Genomic DNA, 20,949 nt, shown 5'->3' with positions numbered 1-20,949 from the left:
TCCCGTGACAGAAGCTGCCGCCACAGAAGGTCGTCGGACCGCACGTGGCCTACAACGACGTCCAGTGCGACCTCCCGCTCCAACAACTGCCCTAGATCCAGCCATCGTATTCTGGAAAGGAAAACACAAACGTCATCAACCAAGGAACTATTTAGTACAAGGATAGTAAGGCTAACAGGTAATAACAGTGGCCAGCTGTGATTAGCTGATCACGTTACTTTCCGTGTCCTATACACTTCCCCTTATGAGTCTATTTGTGTTGGTTCTACTCTAAACAGTTAATCAATCAATAGTCAATTAACCCTATCCCTAAAATTCACATATCCTTTATTTAGCAATTAAGCTTAACATTAACACACATATTTGACCATACACTTTACCTTTAACGAGCTTGCTTGAGTGACACATGGCTATCCTGAACTGGCATTTTCCTTTTTTTTTTCTCTTACTTAAATCTCATTCTCTGTTCGAGTCTAAGCATATAGGATGCTTAAATCTCTCGAACTTTGCTCTGATACCAACTTGTAAGGCCCCGTTACTGGTGCCTCACCTTTGGACGTTCCCCTTCATAAGTAAATAATATATATAATATTATTCTTAGAAATTTCGAGATGTTACAAGTCTTCCCTCCTTAAAGAGGTTTCTTCCCCGAAACCTAGCTTATTCCTTGTAAAAGGAACACTCCCCTTTTTTTATATTCACGCACGTTATTGAATCGTCTATGCTTTCTGAGTTATCGTTCTTACTCCCGACTTGTAGTCACCGAGCGGTGTTCATGTGTTTTAGCTTTTAATATAGCTTATCCATGAGGCTCTCGACTTACCAAGTCTCGTCCTGTCTTTACAAGGGGCCTTGTATCGTACTATTTAACGCTATTGTCCTTAACGACATTCTATCATAACACAAATAACCATTCAATACCAACTCAATATATTACACATCATAGACGAGCATAAGTTTTAAACCTTAACACGAAACAAGTTCTTAGCAAATCATAATTAAACAAAATAAAACTATTGCATAAGCAATTATTCCTTCACTCGGTGCTTCTCTCTGCAGTTTTCCTAAGTCTTTACCCTTTCGCACCTCCCGCCTCCGATTCCTTGCAATCCCTAGCCATATGGTCAGTTTTTCCGCATTTGAAGCACTTCGGACGGTCAGGGAATTCTCGAGAGTAATTCCCACTCTTTCCACACCGATAGCACTTGTCTGTCCCAGTCTTGCATTCCCCCCGGTGCACTTGCCTACACGTCTCACAGGCATCCTTGTTTCCAACCTTAGCCTTTCTCTCATTAGTTGTTGTCATCACATCGCCAGACCGCTTAGCAGGAGTAGTCCATTTTTTCTCCTTCTTTTCCTCCACCACCACCACATCGTCCACAACCAGGTCATCATAAACCACTTCTGCAAGTTCGACAGCAGAGTCAAAAGTAGCAGGTTTATTTGCCCTGACTATCGTGCGGACTTTTTGTGGCGATCCCCTCACATAACATTTGATTCTCTTAGCCTCAGTGTCCACCATATCAGGCACCAACCTGGACAGTCGGTTGAATTCGGTGGTATACTCACGATGCGTCATCTCACCGGCCTTCAAATTCAGGAACTTCATCTCCGCCCTTTCAACTTCGGCATCAACACAGAACCTCTTCATCACCAATTTTTTAGATCTTCCCACTTCATCGCCTCGGTCTCCTCTGGACCCTACCTCTGCTCGACTGTCTCCCACCAGTACATTGCTTCGTCATCGAATGATTGGGTAGCATAACCCACAGCTTGGTCGGGACGGCACTCGCTAATACGGATAATCTTGTCCATAGCGGTTATCCATTGGAGAGTAGCGATGGCGTCTCCTAATCCAGTTAGCTCCGGCGGGTCACATCCTTTGAAGGACTTGTAGTTGTAACCACCTCGGCCCCTCTTCCTATCATCCACTTTCACAGACCTTACAACACTCGAAGCCTCCCTCTCTCCTTCGTCATCCTTCCTACCATCACCTTCCACCCTCTCAGCGGTTCCTTCTCGGCCTCCAGCAGACTTATCGGGATTCCAGTTCTTCGCAGCAGCTGCTACAGCCTGAACGATAGCTGCTTGAATTAAGGGATCGAGTTGAACCCCTTCATTGTTATTAAGGTTTCCTCCAGTTGCACTTCCTTCTTCTCCCTTGACAGAAGCTGCCGCCACAGAAGGTCGTCGGACCGCACGTGGCCTACCACGACGTCCAGTGCGACCTCCCGCTCCAACAACTGCCCTAGATCCAGCCATCGTATTCTGGAAAGGAAAACACAAACGTCATCAACCAAGGAACTATTTAGTACAAGGATAGTAAGGCTAACAGGTAATAACAGTGGCCAGCTGTGATTAGCTAATCACGTTACTTTCCGTGTCCTATGCACTTCCCCTTATGAGTCTATTTGTGTTGGTTCTACTCTAAACAGTTAATCAATCAATAGTCAATTAACCCTATCCCTAAAATTCACATATCCTTTATTTAGCAATTAAGCTTAACATTAACACACATATTTGACCATACACTTTACATTTACCGAGCTTGCTTGAGTGACACATGGCTATCTCGAACTGGCATTTTCCTTTTTTTCTCTTACTTAAATCCATTCTCTGTTCGAGTCTAAGCATATAGGATGCTTAAATCTCTCGAACTTTGCTCTGATACCAACTTGTAAGGCCCCGTTACCGGTGCCTCACCTTTGGACGTTGGATTTACTCATAAACACAGTTCTACAGAATCACAATTGCAGTCCCTTTCGTCTCCAATCACCTCCTTCTTCAACCCACATTATCCAGGTATTCAATTTCCCCTCAAATTCATATAAAAGTATTAGATGGATAAAAATGGTCATTTAGCCACCCTAAGGGAGACGCCGATAAAATTAATGATCTCTGAAATCCCAATTTTAGAGCTTTCGTTTTATATGTACTGATTTGGAAAAAATTAGAGTTGTGAGGAGGTAATTTAGACAACAATTACAGCCACAATTCAGTACTGTTTTGCTATTGTAAACCTCTATTTGGTTGCATATTTATGATTGGTTCTTTTTGAATGCTTAGTTATGATAAACATGAATTCTTTTGAATTGAACCAAAATAACCACCACCGGTTGTATTAATTTTAGCTTCAATTTTTACATTGAACCGGTTCACTTTAGTTCAGAACCAGGAACCCATCAAAATTACTATGATTTGGGTTAGTTCGGGTTTTCTTGGGTCGGGTTTCGGTTAAATGCAGAAAGTAAGACCGAATAATGATCGGTGAAAATATGAATTATGCCTTCTTTACTGAAGGTACCTGAGAAGAGAATAAAATGACATCAAGAAGTATGGAATGCCATAAACATTGGTATCTAGATTCTAGAATAAGTTATGAGGGTTAAAGATCAAAATTTGTGGACCTTTTGTCTTTATATTTTGCAGATAACAATAAACAGGTCCAAGAGGAGGAACGATTCCGACCGCATATAATTAACGAACTAATTCGCGCTTTCAGTAATGCTAGAGATGATAGTACAATAGGAGTAATTATTCTCACTGGAAAGGTACATTTTTTATCTTGACTAATAGCAATGTAAATTTGTTTATTTGTTTGGTTATAAGCTAAAACTGAACCTATAACCGATGCCTTTTGAACATATGAGTGCATCAGGGAACCAAGGCCTTTTGTAGCGGTGGTGATCAGGCACTTAGAAGTGGAGATGGCTATGCTTATTTCAAGAATTTTGGTCGTCTAAATGTTCTTGATTTACAAGTAATCATTTTCATTTCATGATGCACATCTCTTGTCAAACCCGATATTAATATTTGTAACGTTATTAACTAATTTAATAAGCGCGCTTTTATCCCATCATAGGTGCAGATTCGACGACTTCCAAAGCCAGTGATAGCTATGGTAAATGTAGTTGTTTACCTTTTATGTTGCAAATAATAATAATATATGATTGTGTCTTTTTTTTCCTTTTTTTTAATAAAAAGGTTGCAGGCTATGCTGTTGGTGGAGGACATGTATAATGTATTGCATATGGTATGTGATTTTACAATAGCTGTAGACAATGCTATTTTTGGTCAAACTGGTCCAAAGGTAAGCTGGTCAACACACACACAAACACACTTATATTTTATTACAAACTGTTCTTCGTTATCATCTAATGTCTAAAAGGTGGGAAGCTTTGATGTTGTTTGTGGGAGTTCCATTATGTCAAGATTGGTGAGTAGGGATGGCAACGGGCCGGGTATCGGTAATCTCATGCCCGTACCCGATTGTAAAATCGTATCCCATGCCCGACCCATTACCCGTCGGGTATTAGTCTGGTAATTACCCGTCGGGTATCGGGTAATGGTATCGGGCATATCCGCGGGTATCGGGTATACCCGTTGGGACTTTCAAGTACGTTGTTTTTAGTATTTATTTATTTTAAAATTATTTTATACATTTTATTCATACAAAAATTATTATAAATTTAAATATAATACACTTCATATGTATAAGCGTGACAATAAGTAAATAATATCATTATAGTCTTTATATATATATATATATATATAGATAAAGGATCCAATACAATAATTCCTAATCGTACATGTACGCGACTCGCATCCCCGTCGATTTCAAATAACACGCGGTGGCAATATTGTAATATTCATCAAATCGTTGCTCCCATCGATTTCATCCACCTTCAACATGACCGTTCAGCAATCCGTCACCATCAAACGATCCTATCCACCGTCCACCATCCAATGATTCCGTCCACCGTACACCATCTTCCTCCGTCACGACCTGTTGATAAAATTGACCAATTGAAATTGAAATTGTTGAACTAATTGACCAATTAAACTTTGAAATTGGTCCAATTAATCATCAATTTGAAGTTTCAATTGATCAATTTTGAGTTTTGAGTGATGGGTTTTAACTGAACGTTAAAAGTTTTACGCGCCATTTGCAGAAACCCAGTTGCAGACGTTCCATATTTTGTTCATATGGTCGAATCAATGATCAAATTAACGGTCGATTGACGATTATTTGATGATTATGAGATTATATGAAGTGATTCAGTGTTCAATTTCATGTTTACAGGTGTTTAATTTTTTTCTATTAGTTTTAAAAGATCTGAACACCGAGAACTTCTTAAAACTTCTAAACTTTTTTTAACACCCAGAACTTCTTAGAACTTCTAAACTTTATCAGAACTTATAAATTTTTTTTAACAACCTGAACTTCTTAGAACGTATTAGAAAGTTTCAAAGATGTTCATTGTTTTTTGAACACCCAGAACTTCATTGAAAGTTTTAGAACGTTTAAATATGCTCTTTTTTGGTCAGAACGTTTAAAGATCTTCAGTTTTGTTTCAGAACGTTTAAACATAATATTTTTAACCCTAATCAGAGCTCGATTGAGTGCGTTATTTCTGTAAATCTATAATCGATTGATGATTCTAAAGCCTCTTACATATCAATTCGATTGATTAAATCATCAATTTTGTGTTTATTTTGGTCAGAGCGTTTAAACTTTGAGCAGAACGTTTAAACATGAACCCTAATCACAGCTCAATTAAGTGTGTTAATTTGTATTTTCATAATCGATTGATGATTCTAAAGTCACTTACACATCAATTCGTTTGATTAAATCATCAATTTTTGATCAATTTGAAGATTTTTAATGTTCAGGGACGTTCTATTTCAATTTTGGTTTTTGACTTTAGAGATTTCATACTTTAAGCTGTGATTAGAGTTTAGAAATTGGATTAGATTGAACGACAAGTTCCGTATTTGGATCAGAGTTGATTTGTAATCGACGAATTTTGATCGCGAACTACTGTTGGGTTATTTACGAAATTGCCACCGCACGTTTTTTAATCAAACGCTCTGAAAAATCGCGTACCTAATGTATGATAAGCCATTATTTTACGTTAACCCACCCATATATATATATATATATATATATATAGAAAAGAGTTCAAATAAAAAGAAAGAGTTTCCTAAGAATGGTAAGAACCAATAAATTTTTGACAAGTGGCATTACAACCTATGGTGAAAGAACAATTCTAAGAAACTATGTCGGTTATAGTGGTGAAAGAGTAATTATAGGAAACTATGTCGGTTTTTGGTAATTTTAAATCTCAACCATTGATTAACATGATCCAATGGCTATGATTTATTCTTAGTATTCCTAGGAAACAACTTCTTTTTAGTATAACTCTCCCCTATATATATATATATATGCTTCATAACCTACGAAATACAAAGATTTTTTCGGGTATATATTTCGGGTAAACGGGTATGCGTTTTCGGGTAATCGGGCCAGGTATAATCTAATCCCATACTCGACCCGTACCCACAAAAATTTTTAAATCTTAATTCCATACCCATCGGGTTTCGGGTATACCCGTCAGGCTCGGGCTTTTTTGCCATCCCAATGGTGAGCTTTTTTTTATCTTAAAAAAACACCTAACTAATTTGATAGTCGATTTCTTTTTATGAGTTAAATAGGTAGGACCTAAAAAAGCTTGAGAGATGTGGTTTTTGTCACATTTCTACACTGCTCAAGAAGTTGAAAATATGGGACAGTAGTTCTTGTAACTTTACTTTCACAGTTTCACTCGTATAATATTCTACAACACTTCATTTGCTAAAGATATATTCTTAATCGTGTGTTAGCTTGAAAAACAAGAACATGAAACAGTTAAATGGTGCAGGGAGATCATAAGAAACAACCCAAGGTCAGAGATATGCTTGTCTCGATTATAACATCTGGCTATAAACTAGGGATGAGCTCGGTATCGTATCGGTACCGAAATATTCGATTCGTTACCGGTATTGAAAGTGAAATTCGGGAAATACCATTACCGTACCGATCCCGAAACTCAAAACTTTGGTACCGATTTGGTACCGACGGTACCAAATCAGTACCGAAACGGTACCAATTTCGGTACCGAAACGGTACCAATTTCGGTACCGGTACCGAATTTGCTCATCCCAACTATAAACTGTTGGAAAATTTGGAGTTAATTTTTTAACTAATATATTTTATTATTATTGTGACCTACTTCCTACATAAACTTGGTCAGTAGGTTTTGAAAATGAGTAGTTTTCATTAAAATGTTTGTGATGTGTTCTCAAATTTGGACAATGCTTTTTGGCTTGACTCTTGAAAGTCCAAGTCAAAAAATCATTTTGGATAATCTTTCTATTCTAACAAGCTCTATATGTTAGAAACATCCCAGATTACCCTTGGACCAGAAACAGTTTGATATTCTTTTGAAATTGAACCAAAATAACCACTGCCGGTTGTATCAGTTTTAGCTTCAACTTTTTCATCGAACCAGTTCAGTTTATTAGTTAATAACTACATGTTTTGTGTGAAAACCAATATCAAACTAATAATTTAAAACATGGGGTTGTGATTCAACTTTGTTTAGAAGGGGTTGTGATTCACACTAATATTAGAGGTTTCACTGGAGCTAAGTAAACCCTATGTAGTGACATTATTGTTTACGAGGGGTAATTTACTGGTTTAATAATTTTTATTTCAAACAAAACTGTGTTATGCAATGAAATTGATCATGTTGTTTAATAATGATGCAATGTGATCTGCTTGAGATGGTTGTTCTAGCATAATTGGAGAAAGGCACAAAGTATGCATTGGTTTATCAGCTTCTAGAGATTCCTGACACGAACACTGAACACTTATGGATTTCAGAAAATTCTGAATTACTTAAAAAGCTACGGTGATCACCAATAAGAGATTCGGTTTTTTATTTGGTTTTGTTTTAAATTTTTAAGGGGTATGTCAGTATTTGATAAATGGTACTCTTTGTCTTGGTGTGCTTTTGGTCACCTTGTAGATGGGATTGGATTCTAATTAAATGGATTAGGCCATTATTAGAGCGTTGCAATTGCATTTGGTTTGTAGGTTGATGTCCCAAATATATTAACTTTAATTCGACACATGCTTCATTAAGTATGCCTATTTGATGGCCCCGGAAGAAAAAAACTCCTTTTTTGTCCAACTAAATTGTGTATAATTACTATGATTTTGATTTGTTTCTGTCATTTTAATAATTTGCAGATTGTGTTGTTTGGGTTAATATTGAGGGACGCCAAATGAAAATTCAACTTAAAAAATAAAAGTTGAGGACTACCTTTACTTTGTATGTTTTCAACATGGTAGTTTGACCATGTAAAATCGACCATGGAATAATGAACCGAATGATATTGACAGAATTTATATTGTTCTCGCTGCAACGCGCGGGCTCTCCTACTAGTCATAAATGAGGTAAGTACATTTACAATAAAGTTGTTACAGTTGCGGAAGCGTATAATTTATGAAAAACACTTAAAAACCCAGAGTGTGTTTCAAGACGCCCAGACATAACATTTCATTAAAGACTCCCAACATAATTCGATGCTTAGTGGGATCCATGCATCCTAGACTCATTTCAACTTCGCACGTGCACCTTAAACACCTGAGAAAGACATGCTAAAACGGGTCAACACAACGGTTGGTGAGTTCACAGGTTTGAGTTTGAAAACAGGTTTGTTAAACAAACCATTTAGTACGTAAGCGTTGTAAGCAATAAAGCATGGATAATGTATGCATTAGTAATACCGCTAGTTAATTAAGCTAACAATCATGTTACATTAGTGTGAGTTCCATTGTGACCGAGGCTGACTTGTTCGTTTGTTTGCCACCCACGAAGTCTAATATAAGACTAGTGTGTTTCTAGTAAATGAGACGCCCGGCGACTCCCTCAACCGAGAGCCCCGAGGGGGTTCGTCAATCCCAGTAGTACTACCTTTAATTACCGAGCCAATGTACAATTGTTAACGGTCCAATGTGTATGGGGGACTTCAGTTTAAGTGCACTATGTACACATGAGGTATTAAAAAGTCTACAATTATCCAAAAAGTTTGTATGTTGCATGTTTCCCCCCCAAAAGGAGTAAGTAAAAAGTGGGATAGTGAAACTCACCTCGAATGCGGTTCAAATTGAAAGTCAACTGCTTAAGTCGAAGTTGTTCTAGTGCCTAAATCATACAAGCACTATAAGTATTTGCTAAGCGATTCCTAAAACCCTTAGTATCCAAACAATTCCCTTGTTTATTTGAAGTTGACAAAAGTTTGACTTTTTGTTGACTTTGACCAAAGTTTTACTTTTTGTTTGACTTTTGACCAAAAGGTCCAAGTTGTTGACCGTTAACTAAAAAGTCCAAGTCTCGATGACCGAAGACTAAAATTTGAGTTTTGTCGACCTTTGACCAAAATGTTGACCAACGGCCTGTTGGTGACTTTTGACCAATATTCTAGACTTAGAATGATTACATGATGTTCCTAGTCACAATTTAACAACAATCAAGTAATGTGCACTTAGCCACCTTTCATACAATCCTATGACTAAGTCTAACTTTTACCACTTTCAACACTTCACAAGTAAAACTAACCACTTAGTCAAATAGTTCTAAGTTGACCCATAAAGTTAAAATTCAATTTACCATAATCAATCTATTACAAATTACAATTATTTTCACTAACTAATATGCTAATCATCCTTAACAAGTTTTCAATCATCAAAACTGATTTTTCCAACCAACCAAAACTTGTAATTAAATTACCAAATAATTCACACATATTTTTACAAGTATTAGGTATAATATATATTTTTCTTATAATTTTCCAATTCACCCAAACTTGCAGAATATTCACATTCAACAACCTAATTTCCGTCTTTATTTTAACACATTGGCACACAAATATTTTCCAAAAATCCTGTATTTGTCCAATTGATGCAAGACCAATTGGATTAGATTTCTACTTCAATTTATAACATTTTAGAAGTGGAATCACACCTATATCTATTATCAATCTCAAGATATACAATTTACAACACAACTCAAAAAATTTCTCTTTCAATCAGGATTGCAACCCGATTTTGTAAATTAATAAAAACTAGTCAAACAAAGTCCAAATATTATGATTATTGACTTTTTGAAAACTAGATTCAACGTACTTAATCACAGTATTAAAAATCAATCAGAAACACCAATGTATCATCAAGTTATTCAATCTACAATCTAAAACACAGAATCTGTCAACAAACAGATTCAAACCAAAAGTCACAAAAAATCATGATTCATATATCCTTATGATCTTTAATCATCAAGAAACATTTTTATACAGTCAAATCTCATGTCTTTCATTATTTTACTGATTTATAAAATAATATTTTGTTATCAAAAGGTTTCCATCCTTTTCTTTTATAATAAGACACAAAATTTCTTTTAACAGTTAACCTTGATCATCCTTGATTCATTTATCACAAATCCGATTATTTGGATACTAGGTTTCATGAATCAAAAATCAAAATATACACAAGAATATATACTAAACTATACTTACCTATTGCTTGATTCAAAAATCCAATATTCTTTCTTCCAAATTCACCAAATTGTTTATGATTTTTGAGAGAGATTTTGAGAAAATAAAATGTGTGTATGTGTGTGTGAATTGGACGGCCAAGGAGAGAAAACGAAAAGTTTTAATCTTCATTGTTATTTAATCCTCATTACATATTCATTTACACCCTCATTAAGTCATCATCAATTTGATTAAACATTACATAACTTTATTTTATTTAATTTGTGACATGTTACATTTTATTACAACCATTTCCTAGTAACCATATGTTGTGCACTTCTCTTTTGTTACTTACCATGTAATATATTATATGTTATGTTATTTAATTGTTCAATCTCTTACAACATATGGGTATGCAACAACTAATCATGTAACATCTTAAGCATGTAATACAATTACATCTACCACATATATTACATGTAACATATCATGTGTGACAAGTTTATTATTCTAGTTATCAATAACTAGTTACTCTTACTTGGGTCACCAACGACACGACTAACTTAAATGTACGCATACATGACACTACATGCATAAGGGTTTATTAACGTAGTTAACCGAACTAACTGAGTTTACAGACATAGTCAACAAGATTTAACTGTGTTTAGTTAACGGAGTTAACCTGAATATGCCGGGTGTCACATCATTCCCTTGTTGAAAGAATTTTCGTCCCGAAAATTGATATGCTACTAAGTACACCAGTCGAATTTCGTCTATATGTTTGGTCTTAGTAAATTCAGTAGACTTCACGTCTATATGTTTGTTCACTGTGCATTCAGTACGTATGTAGACTTTCAGTCTATAGGTTTGTTCACTGTACATTCAGTACGTCAGTAGACTTTTAGTCTATATGCTTGTGCCACTAATATTTGGGCAGTGTTACTCGTATTTAAGAAAAATTTTCCATTTGTCACATCATCCCCTTGTTGAAAGAAATTTCGTACTCAAAATTTTAATTTTGATATACGGAAACTATAACCATAGTTTCTTGATAGTGAAAGAGTCTGAACGCTTGACAGTATAAGTAAATAGGAAGTGCTAAGATTAATGATTTTTAATGTTATTGGGAACCAAACGAAATTCAAGTATTCACTTGATTAGAGATATTAAGATAAAATAAACCGAGAGGTTTGTCATGCGAATATCCTATCAATGTTTGTAAAAGTTGATGCATTCAATTACGACTTTTTAAGAGTTTATTTGATATAAACATCCATTTGTAAAGAAATGGAAAAATTTCAAAAGTAGTAAAGGAGTTGAGTCTCAATAGTTCAATCTCATATCCATATAAGCTTAGTAATAGGTAGGGCTACCATTGCGGAAGTGATACAAATGTTAAGGATTTACCGAATAAGGCTTATATAGCTCAAGGAGATGGTGGTTCATAAATAAGAATTTGTATATAAGAGTTTCATCTATCGATCAAGTTAGTCTATCGAGCGAAGAATACTAATACGCCTCGTTTCCTATTTTGGTCCATATGGTAATTTGAGTTCATGGAATTCAATAATGAGGAAGTTTGTAATAGATTACAACATCCAAAAGATGTTGTTCATAAGATTCGGATCACTATTATGCTAATTAGCCAAAGTTGAGTTTCCTCTATTCCACACGATGAACCATTAAGAAAATATACTACATGCCCAACTGAACTATGATTTAGAAGTCCTTTGACGTTTGCTGTAAGGCCCCGTTACCGGTAGCCCTACTTTGGTGTTGGATTTACTCATAAACGCAGTTCTAAATATCAGAGTTAATTAAAACTTTCGCGGAATAATAATAATAATAATAGTCATCCATTCATTACAAACATTCTTAACTTGTCTTTAAAACATAATATAAATGATAATATCAAAACATTACGACAAATCTTCAGATGCCAGCGTCTTCAAACCTGCCATGTGTCCATCTCAAACCAGCTGCCTCAATCTGTTAACCTGCGTGCATACTAAAAATCAGCTACACTGAGTGAGTTCTAGTTAATCACACATTATACCATACATAAACTTACCTTCGATTATGCATCCGAAGACACATAATCGTCACTTTACTAATTTACTTCCATTACATACGTTCATACTTTAGTACCTTCATACTATATAAATTATTGTCCTTTTCTATCTCAGATATTATTAGGGTCTGATCCCTCTTTCCTTTGTCTATCTCAGATATTATTAGGGTCTGATCCCTTTCTTGTCTATCTCAGATATTATTAGGGTCTGATCCATTTCTTGTCTATCTCAGATATTATTAGGGTCTGATCCCTTTCTTCTCTATCTTAGATATTATTAGGGTCTGATCCCTCTTTCTTCATCTTCGTACATACTGCCAATACATGCCCATAACATACATACTTTCTTTAATCATTCAAACGTATTCATATGTTGTACATATATCTATCATACACATTCATCTATCATAAACATACCTCCCTTGTTAGCACGTGCAATATCCGAAGATCGTTCACGTACCGACAAGCTTTCAATTTACATACCTCCCTTGTCAACACGTGCAATATCCGAAGATCGTTCACGCACCGACAAGCTTTCAATTTACATTTAAGATATACACACATAACATATAAATAATACATGGCATACACTTACCATTTAAGGTAAGTGTATTAACTATCACATCAAGTATGTACACAGTCCCGAAAACATAACAAGGAAATGGGGCTAGAAACTCACCTGAATGCGATTACGTTCACCGTTTATGGTAATCCCCTTCTTGAGCTGTGCACGACTAACTGTAAAAAAAATTACACGTATCAATTATCTATCATTACACATATTGCGTCTCTAGTCTAATTATAACCCTCAACGGACGGGGGTCCGGGGGCAGCGCCCCTGGCAGCGGGGTCTAGGGGCAGCAGCCCCTAGCAGGGTCCAAGGGGCAGAGTCCCTGGCTGGGGTCAGCTTGGAAAAATATTATTTCCATTAACTGTCTTAACACAATTTCCATTAAGATTTTAATTTATTATTTAATTCGCTATCTCCTTCGCCATAACGAATTAAGCCTAATTAATTACTGATTCGTCATCTTACATGCCTGATTCGTTAGTTAATTCGTCATTCTAGTTCGTTAGCTTAACATAGCGAATGATGAGTAACGAATCAACTGATTCGTTATCTAAGTATAACGAATTGGTTATTAACGAGTCTCCTAATTCGCCGTCTGGTTCGCTGTCTTATTATAACGAATTGACCAGTAACGAATGACCTAGTTCGTTGTTGTAATCATAACGGATTGGGTGAGTAACGAATCACCTGATTCGTTATTTTAGCGTAACGAAATGGCTCTGTCTTATCCAACCTTGACGAATTAGCCCATATTCTTATCCAGGCTTTGACTCGGGGTCAAAGTCAAAATCGATTTGAACAAGAACAGTCAAGGGCACCAAATCTGCAATTAAACCCCCGATTCTTAACGAAACAACATGAAATTGGTACCATTGAACTCGCAATCCCAGCGCCTACAAACCCTAACCATCAAATCGGCCAAACATCCATGTTTAAGGGGCGCGATTTGTGCATCTATGTTACGGGTTAGTTTAGGTTAACAATTAACCTATCAAATGCTAACCAATTTTAGTAAGGTTTGTTTCATTAGATTCGTTTTTAACATACTAAAACAGATCTATGATTTCCCTAATCAAACCGAACCTATATGAACGATTTCTAAATATAAACGTACCTTAAACGAGTCGAACTACGAACACGAGCTGGTCCTTGATGTTGTTTTGGTTCTTCACGACTATCTAGCACCAACAAGCTCGGGTTCTCGTCTTTGGATCTTGGTTCGGGTTATAGGATGATATGTGTGTTTTGGAAGGTGTAGGCTAAGGTGTAGAGATGGATGAAAATGGGAAAGTTTAGGGTTTAAGGGATATTTATACTCCTTTAAGCCCATGGACCTAAGGCCCATTCCATCTTATATTGCATCTTCTAAGTCCAAGCCCAACCGTGAACAGTTTATTATCTAAACCGATAAACGACACAATATAAAATAAATGAAATTTATTTTATTATTATAACCAAAAGTAGGATGTTACAAGTCTTCCCTCCTTAAAGAGGTTTCGTCCCCGAAACCTAACTATTACATAAACAAATTCGGGTAAAACTTGCGCATCTCATCCTCAGCTTCCCAAGTAGCATCTGAACCCTTGCGAGGCTTCCATATCACTTTCACTAAAGGTATAACCTTGTGACGGAGTTGCTTTTCCTTGCGATCAACTATCTTAATCGGTTGCTCGATGTAGTTCAACTGTTCATCAACCTCAATGTCCATTAATGGCACGTGAGACGTGTCATCAACTAGACATTTTCTCATATGAGAAACATGGAAGGTTGAATGAATTCCTTCTAACTCTTCTGGCAAATCCAGCTTATAAGCCACTTCACCTACACGATCTATAATCTTAAGCAGTCCAATGTACCTCGGACTCAACCTCCCCCTCCTTCTAAAACGGATAATTCCTTTCCAAGGCGAGACCTTAAGCATCACATTGTCACCAACGTTGAACTCAATCGGTCGTCGCCGCTTATCAGCATAAGACTTTTGTCTGTCTTGAGCAGCTTTCATTCTTGCCCTAATCTGATCGAACTTTGAAGATGTTTCTTGAACCACTTCTAAACTTCCTATCTCCTTCTGACCAATCTCTCCCCAACATACCGGGGTTCTACATCGTCTACCGTAAAGCATCTCAAACGGTGGCATACCAATACTTGAATGGTAGCTGTTCTTATAGGAGAACTCTGCCAGATGCAAATGATCATCCCAACTTCCACCAAAATCTAAAACACAAGCACGTAGCATATCCTCAAGGGTTTGGATCGTCCTTTCAGACTGTCCATCGGTTTGAGGATGATACGCCGTACTGATGTTCAATCTCGTTCCCATAGCTTCATGGAACTTCTTCCAAAATCTCAAAGTAAACCGAGTATCTCTATCGGACACGATCGATAACGGTACTCCATGCTTAGACACAACCTCTTTTATGAACAAATTTGCTAACGTTTCTGACGAGATGGCCTCTCGTATGGGCAGAAAGTGAGTACTCTTGGTCAAACGGTCCACTATCACCCAGATGGTATCATGATGCTTAGCTGTACGAGGTAGCTTAGTTATGAAATCCATGGTGATGTGTTCTCATTTCTATTCTGGTATCTCTAGAGGCTGCATCTTTCCATAAGGTTTGTGGTGCTCTGCCTTGACTTGCAAGCAAGTTAGGCACTTACTGACATAATCTACTACATCATTCTTCATGCCTGGCCACCAGTAATCTCTTTTCAAATCTTGGTACATCTTCGTAGCTCCTGGATGAATCGAATATCTTGACTTATGAGCTTCGTCTAAGATTCGACCTCTAAGATCTCCATGGCGTGGGATCCACATACGGCCAAACCTAGTCTTAACACCATGAGTGTTTTCCATCAACTCATCTTGTTGGCCGTAAACTCTTTCTTTCTTCACTAACCCTTCATTTACCAGCACCTCTGATTGCACTTTGATGATTTCTTCAAATAGACTTGAGTTCATAATCAGCTGGTATGACTTTACTGTTGCAAGGACTTACTCATTCTTACGGCTTAACGCGTCGGCGACTACATTAGCTTTACCAGGATAGTATTTAATGTCGCAGTCGTAATCCTTTATCAACTCCAGCCATCTTCTCTGCCTCATATTCAATTCTTTCTGCTCGAAGAAGTACTTTAAGCTCTTATGATATGTGTAAATAGTACACTTAGTACCGTACAGATAATGTCTCCATATCTTAAGAGCATGCACTACTGCTGCTAGCTCTAGGTCATGCGTCAGATTAGTGCTCTCATGGACTTTCAACTGTCTAGACGCGTAAGCTATCACCTTTCCCTGTTGCATAAACACGCAACCTAACCCACAGTACAAACAACCAAATCCTCGTCACCATCGGGTAAAGCAAGGATTGGATCTTGCGTGAGTCTCTTCTTTAACTCCTGGAAAGCATCTTTTTAAAACTTACCCCAACTGAATACTATCGACTTTCGGATCATACCGGTTAACGGTGTGGCTATCTTGGAGAAACCTTCGATGAATCTCCTATAGTAGCCAGCTAACCCTAGCTAGCTTCGTATATCAGTCGGATTCTATGGAGTCTTCCAATTTGTTATCGCTTCAATCTTAGCTGGGTCAACGGTAATCCCTTTAGCATTAATCACGTGACCTAGAAATTGCACTTCTCGCAACCAGAACGCGCATTTCGAAAACTTAGCATACAACTTCTCTTTCTTAAGAGTCTCCAATACCTCTTTGAGGTGCTCAGCATGATCAAATGCGCTCTTTGAATAAATCAATATATCGTCGATGAAGACAATAATTGATTTATCCAACATCGGCCGACACACCCTATTCATCATGTCCATAAATGCTGCAGGAGCATTTGTTAGACCGAATGACATCACGAGGAACTCGTAGTGTCCATACCGCGTTCGGAACGCTGTCTTAGGGATGTCTGCCTCCTTCACCTTCAATTAATGATAGCCTGATCTAAGATCTATTCGTGAGAACCAACTTGAACCTTGCAGTTGGTCGAACAGATCATCAATACTTGGCAAAGGATATCTATTCTTTACCGTAAGCTTATTCAACTCGCAATAGTCTATGCACATTCTCTTGCTTCCATCCTTCTTCTTCACGAATAACACTGGTGCGTCCCACGGGGAAACACTTGGTCTAATAAAACCCTTGTCGAGGAGTTCTTGCAGTTGGGACATCAATTCTTTCATCTCAGACAGTGCTAGACGGTAAGGCGCTTTCGCGACGGGTTGGGCTCCTGGTACTAAATCTATCTGGAATTCTATCTCTCGCTCCGGTGGCAACCCCGGAAGATCCTCTGGGAATACTTCTGGGTAGTCGCGCAAAATAGGAACATCTTTCATTTCTTTTGTCTCGGCCATAGCATTGACACATACGCTAGGTAGGCACCGCATCCTCGCCTTAACAAACCCTCGGCTTTTATCATCCAAATGACATTAAGCCCAGAACTCTCCTTATCACCATAAACCGTCACCGCACTACCATCCAAGGACTTTAACCTTATTATTCTACTCTTACACACTATCTGAGCTTCATACTCAGACAACCAATCCATTCCCAAAACTACATAGAACCCTCCAAAGGTTATAACATACAATGTAACAGGGAACTCATGTCCCTCTAACTCTATATTACAGTCCTTAACCATTCTCATTATTTTAACCGAGGCGTCACTAGCGGTTTCTACTATAAAAGTTTCTGACACTCGGAAGCATTTCATTTTAGCTAGTTCACTAAATGACGTGGCTACGAAACTTTTGTTCGCACCTGAATCGAATAATATTGAAGCGGATATACTGTTTACTAGAAACGTACCTGTTACAACATCTGGAATCTACTTGGCTTGTTCCGGGGTTAACATGTAAGCTCTGGTCCTCGGCCTAGTCTGATCAGCATCATTCTTTCCACTACCTCCAGCTCCACCATCAGTACACTCCTTAGCAAAATGGCCCGACTTACCGAATTTGTAACATGCGGGTTTTGCAGTACAATCGGGAGCATAATGCCCCACCTTTCCACACTTATAACAGGCATTCGATCCCAGCCTGCATTCCCCTCAGTGAGCCTTACTACACTTATGACAAACGTCAGATTCTTTACCCCAATTGCACTCACCACCGTGCATTTTACCACACGTCTTGCACGATCTCTTCTCCCACACCTTCTGCTTCTTATCCTTAGAGTTCCACAACTGAGTACCGGGTCGTTTAACAGGATTGACCCACGTCTTATCTTTCTTCTCTTCTTCCACCACAACGTCATCCGTAGCCAGGTCTGCATAAACCATCTCTGCAAGCTCGACAGCAGAGTCAAAGGTAGCAGGTTTACATGTCCTGACTAGCGTGAGGACTCTCTGTGGCAATCCTCTAACATAGCACTTGATCCTTTTAGCCTCAGTGTTGACTATATCGGGTACCAACCTAGAGATTCGGTTGAACTCGGTGGTATACTCACGATGTGTCATCGTTCCGGCTTTCAGGTTCAGAAATTTCATCTCAGCTCTCTCAACCTCGGTGTCAGCTCAGAACTTCTTCATCACTAACTCTTTCAGATCCTCCCACTTCAGATCCTTAATCTCATCCCGGGTCTTCCTCTGCTTCACACTCTCCCACCAATACATAGCTTCATCCTCGAATGATTGGGTGGCATAACCGACAGCTTGGTCGGGACGGCACTCGCTGATTAGGATAATTTTATCCATGGCAGTTATCCATTGAAGAGTAGCGACTGCGTCTCCCAAACCAGTCAGTTTCAGTGGGTCACAACCCTTAAAGGACTTATAGTTGCACCCACCTCAGCCCCTTTTCCTGCCATCGCCCTTCACAGACTTAACCTCACTCAAGGCCTCTCTTTCTTCTTCATCATCTTTCCTACCTCCTCCTCCCGCTCCTTCAGCTGTTCTTTCACGGCCTCCAGCAGACCCCTCCGGATTCATGTTTTTCACAGCCGTGGCTACTGCTTGGACAATAGCTGCTTGGATTAAGGGATCTAGCTGAACCCCTTCAATGTTGTTAAGGTTTCCTCTATCTGCACTTCCTTCTTCTTCGGTGTTGGAAGCTGTTTCTACCGAAGGCCGTTGGACGCGACGAGGCCTGTCACGACGTCCGGTGCGACCTCCTGCTCCAACAACTGCCCTAGATCCAGCCATCGTATTCTGGAAAGGAAAACACAAACGTCATCACTCAAGGAACTATTTAGTACAAGGATAGTAAGGCTAACAGGTAATAACAGTGGCCAGTTGTGATTAGCTGATCACGTTACTTTCCGTGACCTATACACTTCCCCTTATGAGTCTATTTGTGTTGGTTCTACCTTAAACAATTAACCAATCAAGCAATCAATTAATCCTATCCCGAACATTCACGTATCCTTTATTTAGCAATTAAGATAACGTTAACATACATATTTAACCATACACTTTACCTTTGCTGAGCTGGCTTGAGTGTCACATGGCTATCTTGAACTAGCATCTTTTTTCTTTTCTTACTTAAATCTCATTCTCTGTTCGAGTCTAAGTATGTAGGATGCTTAAATCTCTCGAATATTTGCTCTGATACCAACTTGTAAGGCCCCGTTACCGGTAGCCCTACTTTGGTGTTGGATTTAGTCATAAACGCAGTTCTAAATATCAGAGTTAATTAAAACTTTCGCGGAATAATAATAATAGTCATCCATTCATTACAAACATTCTTAACTTGTCATTAAAACATATATAAATGATAATATCAAAACATCACTACAAATCTTCAGATGCCAGCCTCTTCAAACCTGCCATGTGTTCATCTCAAACCAGCTGTCTCAATCTGTTAACCTGCGTGCATACTAAAAATCAGCTACGCTGAGTGAGTTCTAGTCAATCACACATTATACCATACATACACTTACCTTCGATTATGCATCCGAAAACACATAATCGTCACTTTACTAATTTACTTCCATTACATACGTTCATACTTTATTACTTTCATACTATATAAATTATTGTCCTTTTCTATCTCAGATATTATTAGGGTCTGATCCCTCTTTCCATTGTCTATCTCAGATATTATTAGGGTCTGATCCCCTTCTTGTCTACCTCAGATATTATTAGGGTCTGATCCCTTTCTTGTCTATCTCAGATATTATTAGGGTCTAATCCCTTTTTACTTCTCTATCTCAGATATTATTAGGGTCTGATCCCTTTCTTCTCTATCTCAGATATTATTAGGGTCTGATACCTCTTTCTTTTTCTTCGTACATACTGTCTATACATGCCCATAACATACATACTTTCTTTAATCATTCAAACGTATTCATATGTTGTACATATATCTATCATACACATTCATCTATCATAAACATACCTCCCTTGTTAGCACGTGCAATATCCGAAGATCGTTCACGTACCAACAAGCTTTCAATTTACATACCTCCCTTGTCAACACGTGCAATATCCGAAGATCGTTCACGTACCGACAAGCTTTCAATTTACATTTAAGATATACATACATAACATATAAATAATACATGGCATACACTTACCATTTAAGGTAAGTGTATTAACTATCACATCGAGTATGCACACAGCCCCGAAAACATTACAAGTAAATGGGGCTAAAAACTCACCTGAATGCGGTTACGTTCACCGTTTATGGTAATCCCCTTCTTGAGCTGTGCACGACTAACTGTATTACAATTAAACGTATCAATAATCTATCACTACCATATTGCGTCTCCAGTTTAATTATAACCCTCAACGGACGGGGGTCCGGGGGCAGCGACCCTGGCAGCGGGGTCTAGGGGCGGCAGCCCCTAGCAGGGTCCAAGGGGCAGAGCCCCTGGCTGGGGTCAGCTTGGAAAAATTTTATTTCCATTAACTGTCTTAACACATTTTCCATTAGCATTTTAATTTATTATTAATTCTCTATCTCCTTCGCCATAACGAATTAAGCCTAATTCGTTACTGATTCGTCA

General features: G+C 38.0%; 1 protein-coding gene across 1 annotated transcript; it reads right to left on the bottom strand.

The window, feature by feature from the left end:
• Positions 1 to 1,082: 1,082 nt before the first annotated feature.
• Positions 1,083 to 19,498, bottom strand: LOC143592434 (uncharacterized). Its single transcript, XM_077072349.1, has 2 exons — positions 19,111 to 19,498; positions 1,083 to 2,228 (listed from the first exon to the last, which is right to left on the bottom strand). Exons 1-2 carry the CDS (start codon positions 19,142 to 19,144, stop codon positions 1,702 to 1,704), a joined length of 561 nt encoding a protein of 186 aa, XP_076928464.1. The 5' UTR covers positions 19,145 to 19,498; the 3' UTR covers positions 1,083 to 1,701.
• Positions 19,499 to 20,949: the final 1,451 nt, after the last annotated feature.

Source organism: Bidens hawaiensis, unplaced genomic scaffold, assembly GCF_021521415.1.
Source record: "Bidens hawaiensis isolate Kalapana, Puna unplaced genomic scaffold, B.hawaiensis_p1.1 tig00040767_1, whole genome shotgun sequence".
Classification (NCBI taxonomy): Eukaryota; Viridiplantae; Streptophyta; class Magnoliopsida; order Asterales; family Asteraceae; genus Bidens; species Bidens hawaiensis.
This window is presented reverse-complemented; position numbering and strand designations above follow the sequence as displayed.

Coding starts and splice junctions, on each gene's coding strand:
- LOC143592434 (XM_077072349.1), bottom strand. CDS start 19,144: ATGGCTGGATCTAGGGCAGTTGTTGGAGCAGGAG. Junction 2,229..19,110: donor GGCAGTTGTTGGAGCAGGAG/GTCGCACCGGAC, acceptor TTGGAGCGGGAG/GTCGCACTGGACGTCGTGGT.